The sequence below is a fragment of the Apodemus sylvaticus genome, chromosome 15 (assembly GCF_947179515.1).
Source record: "Apodemus sylvaticus chromosome 15, mApoSyl1.1, whole genome shotgun sequence".
NCBI classification, from domain to species: domain Eukaryota; kingdom Metazoa; phylum Chordata; class Mammalia; order Rodentia; family Muridae; genus Apodemus; species Apodemus sylvaticus.
In genome coordinates, this window is record NC_067486.1 from 39,655,300 (window position 1) to 39,669,932 (window position 14,633).

General features: G+C 45.7%; 1 protein-coding gene across 1 annotated transcript in view; it reads left to right on the forward strand.

Moving 5' to 3' along the window:
• Nucleotides 1-286: 286 nt before the first annotated feature.
• Nucleotides 287-14,633, forward strand: part of Crybg3 (crystallin beta-gamma domain containing 3) — a 102,219-nt gene continuing 87,872 nt past the window's right edge. The window contains exon 1 of the mRNA XM_052159171.1: nucleotides 287-599. Within this exon, the coding sequence (XP_052015131.1) occupies nucleotides 451-599 (149 nt within the window). The 5' untranslated portion in view covers nucleotides 287-450. The remainder of the gene's footprint in view (nucleotides 600-14,633) is intronic.

Here is a 14,633-nt window from a genome sequence, read left to right on the forward strand (position 1 = left end):
GTTCCAGGACTGCGGGGCACGCTGGTGCTGCATCTTGCCAGGTGTTTCCCCAGACTTTAATTGATTACCCAGTTTCAAAACAGCCCTAACTCGGGAAGGGAAGCAAAGCATCAACTACAGTGGTCTGTTGGCCAAGCCAAGGGGGCTGCGGGCCGGGCTGGTTTGGGCGGGAAGCCGGAGCCTAGCATCCCCAAGCTGCTCCTCCCGGCCCTGCGGGCTGCGGGCCTACGGGGCGGTCGCGGCCACTGGCTCCTCCCGGGGGCGGGCAGCTCCGGGCGCGGGCGGGAGGAGGAGCCGCACGGGGAGCGCTCGTGCCGGCCGGGCTGGAGGAGCCGCGCCGGCGGCCCGCGCCGAGCCGACTCCTGCTGCGCTCAGCGAGCCAGGGCTGCGGCCACCCGCGCTCCGGCCAGCGGCTCGTCGGGGCCCGCGGACGCCGCCGGCGTGGGGGAGATGTCCGGCGGCCGCAGGAGGGGCAGCGCCCCCTGGCACAGCTTCTCTCGGTTCTTCGCTCCGCGGAACCCTTCCCGGGACAAGGAAGAGGAAGAGGAGGAGAAGCCGGGGACCGGCCAGCCGGCGGGAGCGAGCCGGAGTGCAGCCAGGTGGGAGCCGCGGGGGCGCTGTGCGCTCCTTCCTCCTTCGCTCGGGTTTCCTCCGGGCCCGCCCTGGGTGGCTTAGATCTGGGGAAGTTCTTGCTCCCGGCCGGTTCCTTTCCCGCCGCCATCGGGGCTCCAGGCTCTGTCCCCTCCACTCGCGGAGGACTCTGCAGCCGCAGAGGGAGCCTCGCGCCCCTCCGCTTCGTGCTTTACCATCTTAAGGTTTTCTCCAAGTGATTCCTAAAGGAGTTGCGATAAGAGCTTTCCGAGACTACATCCAGAATCTGAAGTCTTCACCAGATTTGTTTACAGTTTAAATGTTGCCGCCCTTCCTCCTTCCTCTGGCTCTCTCACACTTGGGACATCTGACTGAGACGCTCCGATGATTCGGGAACCTGGGCCGGAGCTGGGAGCTGGCTTAGTTTAGTGATTAGTGTGTGCACTCTCTCCATAATCTTTTTTCCTCTACTCCTGCCGCTTTAAAGATTGACATTTTAAAAATTCGTCTTATTAAAATGCCTGTTGTTAAATTTGCTCCTCATCCTCCCTAAAGGAGATAACTTACCCCGTCCCCTCAGTCCTCTCTCTCCTCTCTCTAGAAGTGAGGCCAACTTCACTTGCACCAGAAGAACCTGTAACCCATGTCCTTGGAAGGTTGCCCTCTAGAGAGCTATATTTACCTCAGACTAAAGACTTGCTGATGGACTTCAAAGAAAAATGGATGGGAAACAACTGACGCTTCTAGTTGCATGACTATTTAGGGTTTGTGATTTGTTGTTAGCCCTTCGTGCTCCTTGGTTTTCCTAATTGTGAATCATTTCCATAGTAATCACCTGTTAGCATGATACGTCTTTCCAAGAAATGGCCAATTATAAATGACTGTGTTCTTCTACTTGGAAGAAGTTTCAGATAATATTGGCCAGGTTGTTGATGCTTTTTAGATTCGAAGTTTCCCCCGTCCTTAAGGGTAGTTTTGAAATCTGACAGGTCTCACTCACGTGCTGTGGCTGTAAGGTCGCTAACAATCTTCAGTGATCTGAAAGCGCTAGGCAGGCTCAGCACCCTTTGGAAACCTGAGAGTGGTGCAGTGGAGTCAGCGGCCAGCTCCTGTCAGCTTTGTCCTGAAATCCTGCCTGCTCCCCTGGCCTATTTGCCCTTTTAAGGCAGGCAGTCCTCCCTTCTGAACTCTTCTGCCCCGGGCTGACTAATCCAGCAGCTAGATAGATCCTTTGCACCTTTCTGTCTCTCCTCACCACTGATAGGCCCCGGCTGTGGCTTTTCCCGATGCTGGGTTTTAATTGTGCTTACATGAGCACTGATTTTGTTCTCATCTGTTTTAGAACTGGCCAGATGTGAAGGGGATTGCAAATAATCCCTCTTGTGGGTGTTTAGCTGTTTGATACCAGCTTAAATCTTTCTTTTCACAGATAGAAACAAACACAAAGCCCTTATTGAAAGTGCAGTGCAACAAACGGAACCACTCAGGAGGTCCCATCCTCCCAGTCGTAGAACAATGCTGGTGGCAACAAGATTGAAAACAGAATTTGGATTTGTCACTGTGATCCTATTTCAAACTGAAAGGACGCTTCAGTTGTTTCTCTGTGTGACAGCAAAACCTTTTAATGAGGGCAGGGTTGATCTTTTGCAGTAGTGGTTTTAGGCCAATAGATGTGACTTTGCTTGTGGAAGTGGGTCACCAAGAAAAGGTCTCACACATAAAACCAGTAATCACAACCTGTAACGTGTCTAGTGGTTCAAAATTTAGGAAGTGATTTGGCACAACTGTCCACAAACTCAAATGATCACAATCTGTATTTTACTGTAAAAACAAAAACAGAAGTATTTTTAAAGGGCGCTGTTCAAGGTTGCTACCTTTCACCTATGCTGAGACCTGATGACCCTGAGGCCCCTTGATGCACAAGACCTATTCATGTCTGCCTCTGTGTGTGTGTGTGTGTGTGCCTGTGTGTGTGTGTGAATATCATGGGATGAAATGGACTTTTTTTTCAGGCCTGTGTGGCATAGGATCCTTTCCTGCTTGAACTCGTTGTGATGGCTTTATTTCTCGGCTTACTCATGCCCAAACACAAAACAGGATGCACACAACTTAAGAACAGAACCCCTTAGCAATGAGACTAATGAAAATCAAATTTACAGCGTTGTCCCCCTCCACAGATGTTTGTTTGTTCCCGATGAAAGCAAACGGGTGAAGGGATGTTAGGATAAACACAGGGTCTCCACTGTAATCCCCCCCCCCACATTGGTAGAGTTCTTGAATAGTTCCCCTGCTTGAAGCATGAGACAGCCTCATGCTTATTACTGAGTTGCTGTGTGTTGCTGGGGCATCCCTTGGTGTGAAGATGTCATTCATTTACTGAGTGTGCTGCTGTTCTGGTCATACCACACTTTCAGCACTCAAGGACGGCGAAGATCGCCTGTGTCGGGTATTTAAGGTGTTAGTCAACCAGTTCTTGAAGTGCTTATAGCGGCATCGATTATTTAGAAATGAAAATTCAGGACTGGAGAAAGGGATGGCTTAGCGGTTAAGAGCACAGACTGCTTGTCCAAAGGTCCCACGTTCCAATCCCAACAACCACATGGTGGCTCACAACCATCCATAATGAGATCTGATGCCCTCTTCTGGGGTGTCTGAAGGCAGCTATAGTGTACTTACATATAATAAATAAATCTTTACAAAGAAATTCTACATAATGCAACTGAAAGCTTTCACAGGAAACGTTCAGAACTCCGAGATGTCCATGTGTCTCATTTTGACCATCTTTTCTGTAGTGTTCAGGCTTGTATTCATCAGAAGAGATGGGAGTCCAGAGGGCGTGTTTTGTTTCGTGGCATAGGTGACTTTGAGAGACCCTATGACTTGTGGCCTGCAAGAATATAAAGTCCATTAGGAGATGTACGTTGGTAGGGCCGAGAGAGAGAGAGAGAGAGAGAGAGAGAGAGAGAGAGAGAAGCATGCAGAAAATTAGGTTAGAATTGAGTAATGTGGTCTCTGGAGAAAATGTTTGGCTCTTCACTGGGAGGTTTGGAATGTTTTTTAAAATGGGTCTGTTAAGTGGATACTGTCGGAATACAGAACTTCATAGGTGAGCGCCTGCCTTCTTATTTTATCTGCATTGGGAAAATGATTGCACAAGCTTGTAGCCTTGCTGGGTCACACATGGCGAACCTGTTTATGGCTTCCACGTAATACCTGTAAGCCTGAAGGGAGGTAACACAACATGGCAAGAACATTTCTCAAGGACTGGTTGTGTGTGTACCTATCCTGGGCAGAGAGCTTTTGCTTGAGTATACCGTACCCACAGGCTAAAGGGGTGCTACCATGGAAGGCTCTCATGATTTTGGGGACACTGAGGATGGGGCGGTTCTTAATGGCAGGTTCTATTTGTATTTGGGGTATAACAGTTCTTTACACTGGACTCTCCTGTCCATTGCAGGACATTTGATGCCCAGGATTCCACCTAGTAGTTGCCAGTAGCATGTCTGGTCATTTGGATAACTCAGAACATCTTCAGGCAGGTGGATGGGAAGGGGATGGGGCAACACACCCGAGGAGGAAGACCTGTGATGGGGTGGGGGATGGGAGGTGGGGGGGGGGAGAGTCAGTGGTGAGAATTGAACATAGGTCTCTGATTGTTGCTCTGATTCATCAAACACCGTTTTCCCCTCCATCCCTCAAAATCGTACCTTTTCAGCATAAGCTGAAAGCTGGGCATGCCGGATCATTCCTGTTGTCCTGCCACTCCAGAAGCTGAGGCCGGAGGCCTGCTTCAAATTCAAGCCTGAATTTCATAATGAGTTCCAGATCATTCTGGACTACAGCGTGGGAGACCCCGGCTCAAAAGGAAACAAAGAAACAAAATTCCACATTTGAATCAAGAAGCTCTTTGTTTCAGAGTGGAGCCTGGGGCTTTGACTCTCAGTGAACCTTCAGTGTGTCAGTGATAGAAGAGGCTACGACAGGTCCCCTAAACCAAAGGTCAGGAGTTCGTCTCATCTTTGTATCATCTCTCCCAAACGTAGATTAGTGGATCTGTGCTTGTTGAGTGGAGCAATAAAGGCGTCATTAGTGATTTTCCAAGAGTAGTATGTTCTCTACTCTCCAAGTGGACTTTGTGAAATGTAGGTTGGACAATGTTTGACATCACAGCAGAGAGCATGGAGTTACAGAGGTCAGGAAGCTAACGGGCTGTAGAACAGAAGATATGATCCCCCCAACCAAAAAAAAAAAAAAAAAGATTCTGATGTCCCAGTCTGAGAGCTATTGGTCCTGGGTTAAGCTGAAAAGAATAAGGCCATGCCTGTGCCAGGCCAGCAATTCATACTTGAGGTAGTAAAAATGCCTAGCAAATTCTAGAAGCTCTCAGAGGTGTGTATCGCACTGGTCTCCCAGGATAACTCAGACCATGAAGCGTGCTCTTGGCAGCAGAGAGAGTGGTAAGTTGTTGGAGAGTTTTGAGACATGCTACCTTTTGTAAGTAAGATTTATTCTTTGTTTGTTTCTTGAGTTTTCGTGGGATGCCTGTGGGATTGCTCATTTGTGAATTCTTGTGGGGTTCCTTGGAAAAGGATTCAGTTGTGCAATCTAACTCCGCTGGAATTGTAATCAGAACTCCTGACTCTATTGAGCCAAAGATGTTTTTAGCATTTGTATTCATTAGTGGAAAATACATAAAAAAAAAAAGAGAGTCATGACAGTTTGCAAAGCAGAAAATAATCCCTCCGCAAAGTATCCCATTTTCCTCCGCAAAGTTCTAATGACATACATGGAAGTTCAGCTATATTAGAAATGCTGAATGAAACAGTGGAGGCAGGGAAGTTTCAGTTGGTATTAATTCAACCCAGGGGCCCCAGTGAAAAGACAGAGCTAGCATGAAATAAAAGCTGAGGAAATTGTAATCAGAGTCTGTTAACTCTATCAGCTGAGGTGGTTGCTCTGCGTGTATTTTCCATATAACGCTGCATTGTGGGCAGCATAAAAAGATACCTGACCTCAGAAGATCAGAAATTAGGATATGTATGTATTTATATTCATATATGTCATATATATATATATTGTAAATATATTTAGGATAAACTCAATATAAACTCAGTATGGTTTTATTATGGAAGATTTGTTCAGATAATTTTCTGGCTTAGAAAATAACTATTACATATATCTTATTTGTGTGTATATGTGTGTATGTTCATGGATGCACATGTATGGACATCAAAGGGCAGCTTACAGGAGACTGTTCTTGTCTTCTACCCTAAGGATTGAACTCAGGTTATCAGCCTTGACAGAAAGCCCCTTTACCTGCTGAGCCATCTGCCTCACTGGCCCAAATATGGGCCAACATTAATCTCATATACTGAATAAAAATTTTAATTGGGCCTCAAATCTCACAGTAACTTTTCCCTAGTTAGTATTGTTTGTCCGCTCAGAAAAGTGTGGGAAATGCAATCATAACTGTAGCCAGAGGCGAGCAGCAGTGCCTTCTCTCTCTTCCTCCTCCTCTTCCTGGACTCTGCAGGCTCGCCAAGAATTAATACATAGGTGGAGGCAGAAACGTGCATTCCCTGAGGAATCTCAGTTCCAAGTGGGCGCTCATCTGTTGACAGACTAGAGAATCCATTAAAGGTTTGCAATTAGAGAGAATTCGTATCGTGTCTACCTGGCAGGTGTTGCTAGCTAAGTAGTGGGACAACTGTGCTAGGCCTCTCCCTCGGCGTTTAACTTCTGGAAGTATTTCATGGAAGTGTCCCAAAACACAGAAACAGCTGTGTGCGTAGCCAACTAGGTTTTTCCCTTTTGTGCCTGGCAGATTAGTTATGACAAAATGAAACTAACCTTTATGAGAGTCCTGTGCATAGGATTTTGAGTAGTTTCTGTTTCCCTTGAAAATCCTCTGTGCATAGTTGGTACGTGATTCTTTACTTGCTCTTGCATACACACAGAATTGAAGAAATTGATGGAGTTCTTGGCTAATCAAAGGACTCATGGTACTAGTGATAGAATCAGAAGTTGGATGGCACTATTTAAATCCAAAGCCTACATCATGCAGCAGTATTCTTTGCTTAACTTGTGAAGTCCCGTAAGAGAAGGCTGGCCTTGGAAAACGGCTATGAATGGAAGCAAAAGACAATGTCAGGCAGCCAGACATCTGCCTAGGTGGACTACGTCAGTGTGTGCACAATTCACTTACAGTCTTCTGAGCTTGGAGAGGAGAGTAAATTATATCCTTTGGAATGTGAATCTATATTTAAATACATACACCAGCCAGTCTCCTTCACTTAAGAGATAGACATTAAAACTATAGGAAGCCAGCATATTCTGCTTATTTGATGAGCAAAACTCAAGTTAGAAGTAGGTGAACAGAAAATCTTACTCATGTGCTTCTTGAAGGTATGGTTTGAATGAGGATAGCCACCATGTTTTTGAATACTTGGTCCCAGTTGGTGGAAACAGCATAGGATTAGGAGGTGTGGCCTCATAGAGGCGTTGCCACCGAGGCTTTCAAAAGCCCTTGCCAATCCCAGGTAGCTGTCTCTACCTCTGGCTTGTCTATCAAGATGGAAGCTCTTCTTGCCACCATGTCTTTGCTCTGCTCTTGTGGACTTTAACCCTCAGAAAGTGTAAGCCCAATTAAATGTATTCTTTCATTAATTGCCTTGGTCGTGGTGTTCTGTCCCTGCAATTTAAAACTAATAACTAAAGCAGGAGTGAATTGATACACCACTTCAGTGGGAAACAGGAGTCTCTGATGAGGTTAGAGACCTACCACTTAGTCTGCAGCTCCCCTGTAGGAATTCCATCACCCACATAAGGTTTGCAACAGGATACGTTTTCTTAGAGTTTTGTCAACATAGTGTTATTTTAATAGCAAAAGGAGGAAGAGTGAATTGCTGTGAGCTGATAAGCTGCACATCTCTCTGATATTGTTACATTAATATCATGTACCTGTTGGAAGGAATGACAAAGCTTTCTGTGTGCCTTATGAAAACATCTCCAAGGTATATTAGAAGAGAAGACAGCGCAAGGTACAAAGCCGAAAAGGTGGCGACCATTGTCGAAAAAAGAAGAAAACCTAAAAGTTACTGATGGCAAGAACAGACCACAGTAATTTGTTTTCAAGTAAGAAAAATCCAAATTAAGGATGCCAAGTAGTTATAGAATGTATACTGAAGGACCATTTTTCTTTGGACACTCTCTAAGGGTGTAACTGAGCCTTATGTATAACTGAGACTTACGTATTATTAATCATTGTCTATTATGTAAAGCCGTGTTGAATGAGCAGATGAAACCACAAAAGTCTTAAGTCATCTACATCCACCTTGCCCAGGCCCTGAGGAACAGTAAAAGGGCTTTGGCTCTTAACTCCCAGGCCCCAGTGTTAGCATGGAAGCCAAGTCTCTCCAGGCAACCAGGTGTGTGTGAGATGAAGTGCTTTATAGATTAGGAGGAGTAATATTTCATTAGAAAAAAAAAAGTCATGCACAGAAAGGCATTGGCTAATTCCCCTATGAGCCTCACCTTGTGGATCATATGACTTGAAAGCTTCCTGTAAATAAGAATTGAGTGTCCTCTGTTCCAGGCAGTTTCCTAGGCTCTGGGAATCCAGCTTTGAGCATGGTGTGATCCAGTTTGCAACTCCTCCTCTATTCACCACTCTTCTCCCCTTTTCTTTCTTTCTGTGACTGTTTGCCACTCTTTAATCCAGGATAGCCTCAGACCCACTGTGTAGCTCAGGTTGGCCTTGAACTTAAGACCTTCCTGCCTTAGCTTCTCTGGTACTGGCATTACAAGCATGCACCACCATATTGGCACACTTCTATCTTTCTCTGGTCACCGTGGGCTTTTTCATCCATTATGAATTCCTTGGATTACAACTCGGAGGCTTATTGATTATTACAATGCTTATGGCCATAAGCTTTAACTCGTAACTTATATATGTCACGTGTATTCTGTTCTAAGTCTGCCACATGTCTGGTTAGTGCCCTCTCCTGATTTTATACATCTGACTTCATCAGAGACCAGGTTGCAAATTTCCTCACACCTGACTCTGCCCCAGAATTCCTGTGTCTTCTATCTCCCTCAGCTAATCCCGTGCCTTCTAATCCTGCCTCAGCTAATAAATAGGCTATCAGCTTTTTATTGACAGGTGATGCTTCCACACAGTACGTGAGAGATGCTCCTAAAAATAAGAACCAAGATGGAAGGCAGGGGGCTAGGGGAGCAGTATGAACCCATTCTTGTGTGTGTGTGTCTGTGAGTGTGTTTAAGAGGTAATTGCTTTAGTTGCACATAATCTCTTTCCAGTATTTCTATATCCATGTCTAAATAATGCTTTATTATTATTTACTTGTTTTAGGCAGTGTCTGTTGACTTATGATTATGGTAGATGAATACTAGTCATTTTTTATTTTACTACTTTTTATTTTTCCTTCTTTATTTTTGAAAGTGTATTATCATCATCATCATTATTATTATTCAAACTTTTTATATAGTCCATTTGTTATCCCCCTCCTGGTCCACCCTCCGACAGCTCCAGTTCCTCACCCCATTCACCCCCCACAACCCCTCCACCCCCTGTCTCCAAGAGGATGTCCCCACCCCCCCCCCCCCCACTGGGAATACTAGTCATTTTACACCCTTCCAGTTCCTTCGCTGACCATCTAAACCAGTTACTGTAATTTGAGGGATGAAGTAATAACCGAGCCTTCAGATTCGTATTACTGTATAAATTTGGTTAAGTCCTGTATTAGGACGCCTTTCCTTGATGTGACCTTTTTTTTTTTTTTTTTTTTTTTTTTTTTTTTTTTTTCCTGGAGCAAACTACTTTGGTTTTTCATTTTCTCACCGTTACTTCTAGGACATCCAGGCACGTTTACATAATGTTCACTGTTTCTCTCCATATCCCAGAATGACACTGCTCAGTCACCTCTGTGTCCCCCGAGATCTGCCCCCACTGGTCTCTCTCCTGTCCCCTGTTCAAATCTGCACAGTCGCCTCCATTTTCCATCTCCTGTTTTTCTTGGTTAAGTTCCTAGTTCTGCTGGATTATTTCCAACAAGGAATAGAATAGTAGTTGTGAGATAGACCCTTTTTCTGAATATTTTTCTTCCTGTGAATTCTGAAGTTATTTCTCCAATTTCTATAATTCTGTTGCTGTTGAGTGTATGATTTGGGGGTCCCCTTGTTTTGTATGTGACTAATTTCTTTTCCTTCGTAGATTTTTCAGAAATTTGAATCTCCTTTGAATCCAGTACAAGGTGAATGAGAGATTTTCACACTCTTCCATTTGGTGGCCATTTGCCATGTCCTGCCCCTCTAGAGATCTCCGTGTTAGCCGTCGAGGTTGAAGGGTCAAGCCCCCTTTTCTGTGGTCCCTTTACTGCGCTTGGATTCCAGATCTGGATGACTCCCCCTCATTTCCGACCAAATGTTTGTAATTTCTGGACATTAGTTGGGATATGACCTGACATTTTTTTAGCCTGGTGTTTCTTCCCCTGCTTTCGCCTCCGAGTCCCTGGAATTTTTCTGGAATCCTTGGGCTAAGCCAAAATGACAACTGCATTTGTAGCCACTTACACTGCACTTTCATCTGCTCTGAATCATTTCTGCCTGGCTCTCCTTTTCAAAACTCTCGAATGTGGTACCTCTTGCTTATTTTATCTAGTAACTGATTTCCTTTTATTTACTTCTGTTACTTCAGTGTTTTTTAATGGGACAGAATTAAATGTGCTTGCTCAAAACTTTCCAGAAAACTCAGTGGGTGTCACTGATGCCTAGCTTTTTATTGAGGGTGGACTGAACTCCATGGTGTCCCCTCTCTCTACTGGCAAGTTCTCTGAAACTGTTTGAACAAAGAGAAGACCCGTGGTGGAGGCTGGTACTCCTGGCGGCTCCCAAATAGCCTGGTGTCATTGCTGTAACATGCTTTTTAGGATATTACCTTGTGTTTAATCTGGGTGGGTTTTTTTTTCTTTTAGTGTTTGTTTGTTTTTAGTGTGTAGTTCAAAGAACCTGAAATAGTATTTCTTACCCAGACTAAGGTCATGTAATTTCTAGAAGCTGTATGTTAGGAATGTCCAGGCCAGCCTTTCCTCTATGGTGGAATCACTTTATATCTCAACACCAGCAGCGACTGGTTAGGTGAGGTGTAAACTCGCTGCCTGTTGCTCTCCAGTGTAAAGCACCAGGGGACAGGCCAGCTGGCAGAGGCCTCTCATTTCTTACTGAGAACTGAAGCCCTAAGCTGTAGACATTTTGGTTGGCTCCTTGTTCTAAGTATACCTAAGGATCTTCTTTGACAGTGTCGCACATATTATATAACAAAGATTTATTTTTGTGTAATAACTGTAGTTTAAGTGTCTAGTTAATTTGTTCTTAATCACATTTTCACCGCTTTAATAACAGTTTATGATTTTGTAAAACAGGCATTGAATCCTGTGAAAATATGAAATAAAGGCACATTCAGAGCTCTGGCCTCTCAGACTTGTCCCATCCTTTTGGGTCATTTGCTGTGTGAATATCTGCATATGCCGATATTTTTACAAGTGAAAAGTTCTCTTTCGAACTGACCTTTAAATATGTCCCTTTAACAATAGTATTTTAATATTTTTCTACAATTACATATTTAAATAAGCTATAGAACCCTTACAATGTAATCCTTACATAAAAATCTTAGTTGTGGCCATCGCTGATCAAAATCTGGTTTAAATAGCCAAATATCTTTTTTTTTTAAAGGAAGGGTTTGTATTCTACTGGAAGAGAAGGAAATAAATGCTATAAATTGACACACAGTATGCTTTACCGTGAAAATAAAGCAGGGGGAGGAGTAAGGCGGGCTGGAAGGCTGAGTCTAGAGTAAGGAAGTGTGGTCGTGATCATCACAGGCTTCTCCTGGGTAGCATTGAGCAGAGATCTGGACCACATCTTGGAGCGATGCATGAACATGTCCAAACAAGAACTTTGCAGAGAGAGGGTCCAAGAATGTGGAGTATCGTGTGCTGGGTGATGCAAATCCAACAGGACGGAAGGAAAAGTGCCTATGACAGGGGAAGGGGCCAGGAGCCAGATGAATTGGGTGTGGGGAGGCCCTAGCAAGAAGTTGAAATTCAATTTAGCTTTTGAGCCCCATGCTTATGTATTTACATGTATTTACATTGCACGCTTATATTCATCTTGAAATCTAAAGACAGGGAAGGATTTGAGTGGAGGGGGACTGGCAGCCAGGGCCGGGCTCTGCAGAGCGCTGGGAGACACAGTTTGGCTGATCCTTTGGCTCCTTCGGGACTATTTTGAATGACACCTGGATGAGTGCCCCATGGTGTTGCTTTTTGTGATACTAGTGATCTAACCCGCAGCCTCACCCTCAGACAAGCCGTCCACCCCCAAATGCCCCATCTTAGACAACAGCTGGAATCCAGTTGGGAGTTCATACCAGGGCAGAGAGTTCCCGACGTTGCTTCACTTCTCGTGAGGTGGGTCACAGGTGTTGAGAGTCAGAAGGGCATCTCTGCAGGGCGTGAGGTGGACCAGTGGCTCTGGAGAGGAAAGAGCTCTCTTGCAAGACCAGCTAGTGGTAGGCAGCGGAGGTGCAGCTCAAGCTGCTGAGAGTCAATCCACAGACCAGGCATCGCCTGTAATTGTGGTCTTGTGTGAGAGGACGAAGCTGGGGACTGGAAAGAAAGCACCACAGATATGAATCCCAGGAGAAGGCCGGCATACAGAGTAGAGCAGCTCCAGAGACTCCAAGGTTGCAAAGCAACCAAATCTAATCATACCCATTACATTCTCTCCTTCCCTTGGTTTTCTCCCAAGATTCCCGAAATCACTGGGATGCCAGATGTTTGAGCTGAAATACATGCTGTTTGATTGCCTTAAAATTGCAGCCTCTGGTTACCTTTTAATTTGGAGCCCAGAAATAGTGCCATAACCACCTGTTTTATGTCCTCTTAATGGTCACTTAAAAGATACAAGTGCCACTGTACGGCTGGCAGTCCGCATTTACGAATGGACAGATTTCCAGGTGGCTGTCTATGAATCATTGATATGGAAGTCTTTTCTCTTCACAGAGGCACAGTAGGGCCTGCTGGATGGGGCTGCACGCTAGTGCATAAAAGTCAGTCTCATTCACAATAGACCTCAGTAGATCACTGAGCAAAGAGGACTTTAGGGCTTGCAGTGAGAAGGCATATTTCTAGGAAAGAAAATACGCCTTTGCTCTCACGTGCGTGGCCTCCATGACACACGGAGCCTCTTAGAAGGGTCTGAGGGTAACGTTCATAATATATTTAAGGACGACCGTGGAGGCTAAGGGAGTGGGAGGCGGAGGCTAAGGGAGTGGAAGGCAGGCCTGGATGCAGCCTGAGTAAAGTCACGATAGGGCGGGGCAGTCACCTCTCATTGTTACAATGCACTGGCCTGGCGTTTGTTTTGATTTGTGGCTGGCTTCCTGGACATGCTCTTTTTCTTCCTTTCCCACAGAAGACTCTGGATTAGTCTGTTTTCATTTATCACCTACCCTGTAGTTACAGACTTCAGCATCCCAGAATTACAGGCCTGGGAATCAGCTCACATAAGCTGGTCTGTCCCGCTATTTACATATTAGTAACAACACATCCAGAATGAGCCTTTTGCCCCTAAGGTGCTGCTGTTTCAAAGAGGCAGGCATATGTCTATTTTGAAAAGATATTTTTAGACGTTTCATTTAAAATTCTTATTTATCATTAATTTCATACACCTTTGGCACCCATTTTTTTCCTCAAGCTCATTACACTGCAATCAAGCCTCCTCCTCCGGGCACATCCTCTCCCAACTCTCTGGTGTTCTTATTTTATTTTTGTTTTGTCCCGCCCACACCTCCCCACACTAAGGTGAGCCACCCGGATGCTCAGGGTTGTGAAGCTATCCAACAAAGCATGGGCAAGTCAGCCGTGTCTATACCAAAAGACAGTGACTCCGCCTCCCCCACCAGCCCATTGGCTTTCATGTTTTTCTGAACAGTTTACTGCCAGTGACCACCTTTAGGCAGCAGGGCTGTGAAAGAGCCTTTGTTGCATATCATCTTTTACTCCTGGGAGGACAGGAGTATGATTTGGTGACAGTATAAGAAAGCCCAGATCCCGGCTATGTCGACCGTCATCACAGGTTGGGGAGTCTGTGTGGTGAGGAGGCGCATGGCAGGGGAGAAGGAGCCAAGTGAGGCTGCAGAGCGAGAGGTGTGGCTCAGAGGACCAGGGTCTAGGTCCAGCTAACTCGCGAGGAAGGGGAAGACGGGGCCGTGTTGCCCGGTTCCTTTTCCTTTCCTGCGACATCACCACTCGTCCTGTTTGCTGCGGACCCTCTAGATAGTGTCGCACGTGCTGCGGACATGAATATACAGAGAGAGGACGGAGGTCAGGCATCAGGGCGCTGAGGGGAACGGAAGAGGAAGAGTATCAGTTCTTATCAGAAAAGGCTTGGTGTGGCCGACTTCCCCAAGGACAGCCAGTTGGCAGGTGAAGCTTAAATGGAAGGACTTTGGCAAATGAGGTCAAGTGACCTCATGTTTAGCAGTGCTCGCAATGACCTCCGAGGACGGCATCCTATCGAAGGATGCCTGGCTCTCTAGGACCGCCAAGACCTCGTCCACTCCAGCATCTGCAGGATAGGGGTGAGCCCTCCAGAAGACACTTAGGGAAACTGGACCGTGCATTTCTAGATTCTAGGTGTTTCCGACAAAGCCAGCAGAATCCGTGATCATGATGTATAAGAAAATGCCACTGGAGGACAACTGTTACAGGAAGTGGTGGGCGGAGGGCTTTACTTTTCCAAGGGCGACTTCCCCTTCCCACTGACCACACCCCACTGCCCAGGTTTATTTTTGAAAGAAGCCAAGATGTTTGGAAGTTTTTAAACATAAATATTTGCTTCCCCTCCCCCACCAAAGAACTTTGTTCTGTAAAAGGCTGCTTCTTCAAGCCTGTCCTCCCTCTTCTGGGAAGCAGCTCTTTGATCACGTGAATGCACAACTGGCTGTGCCCTTGTGCCTTGCA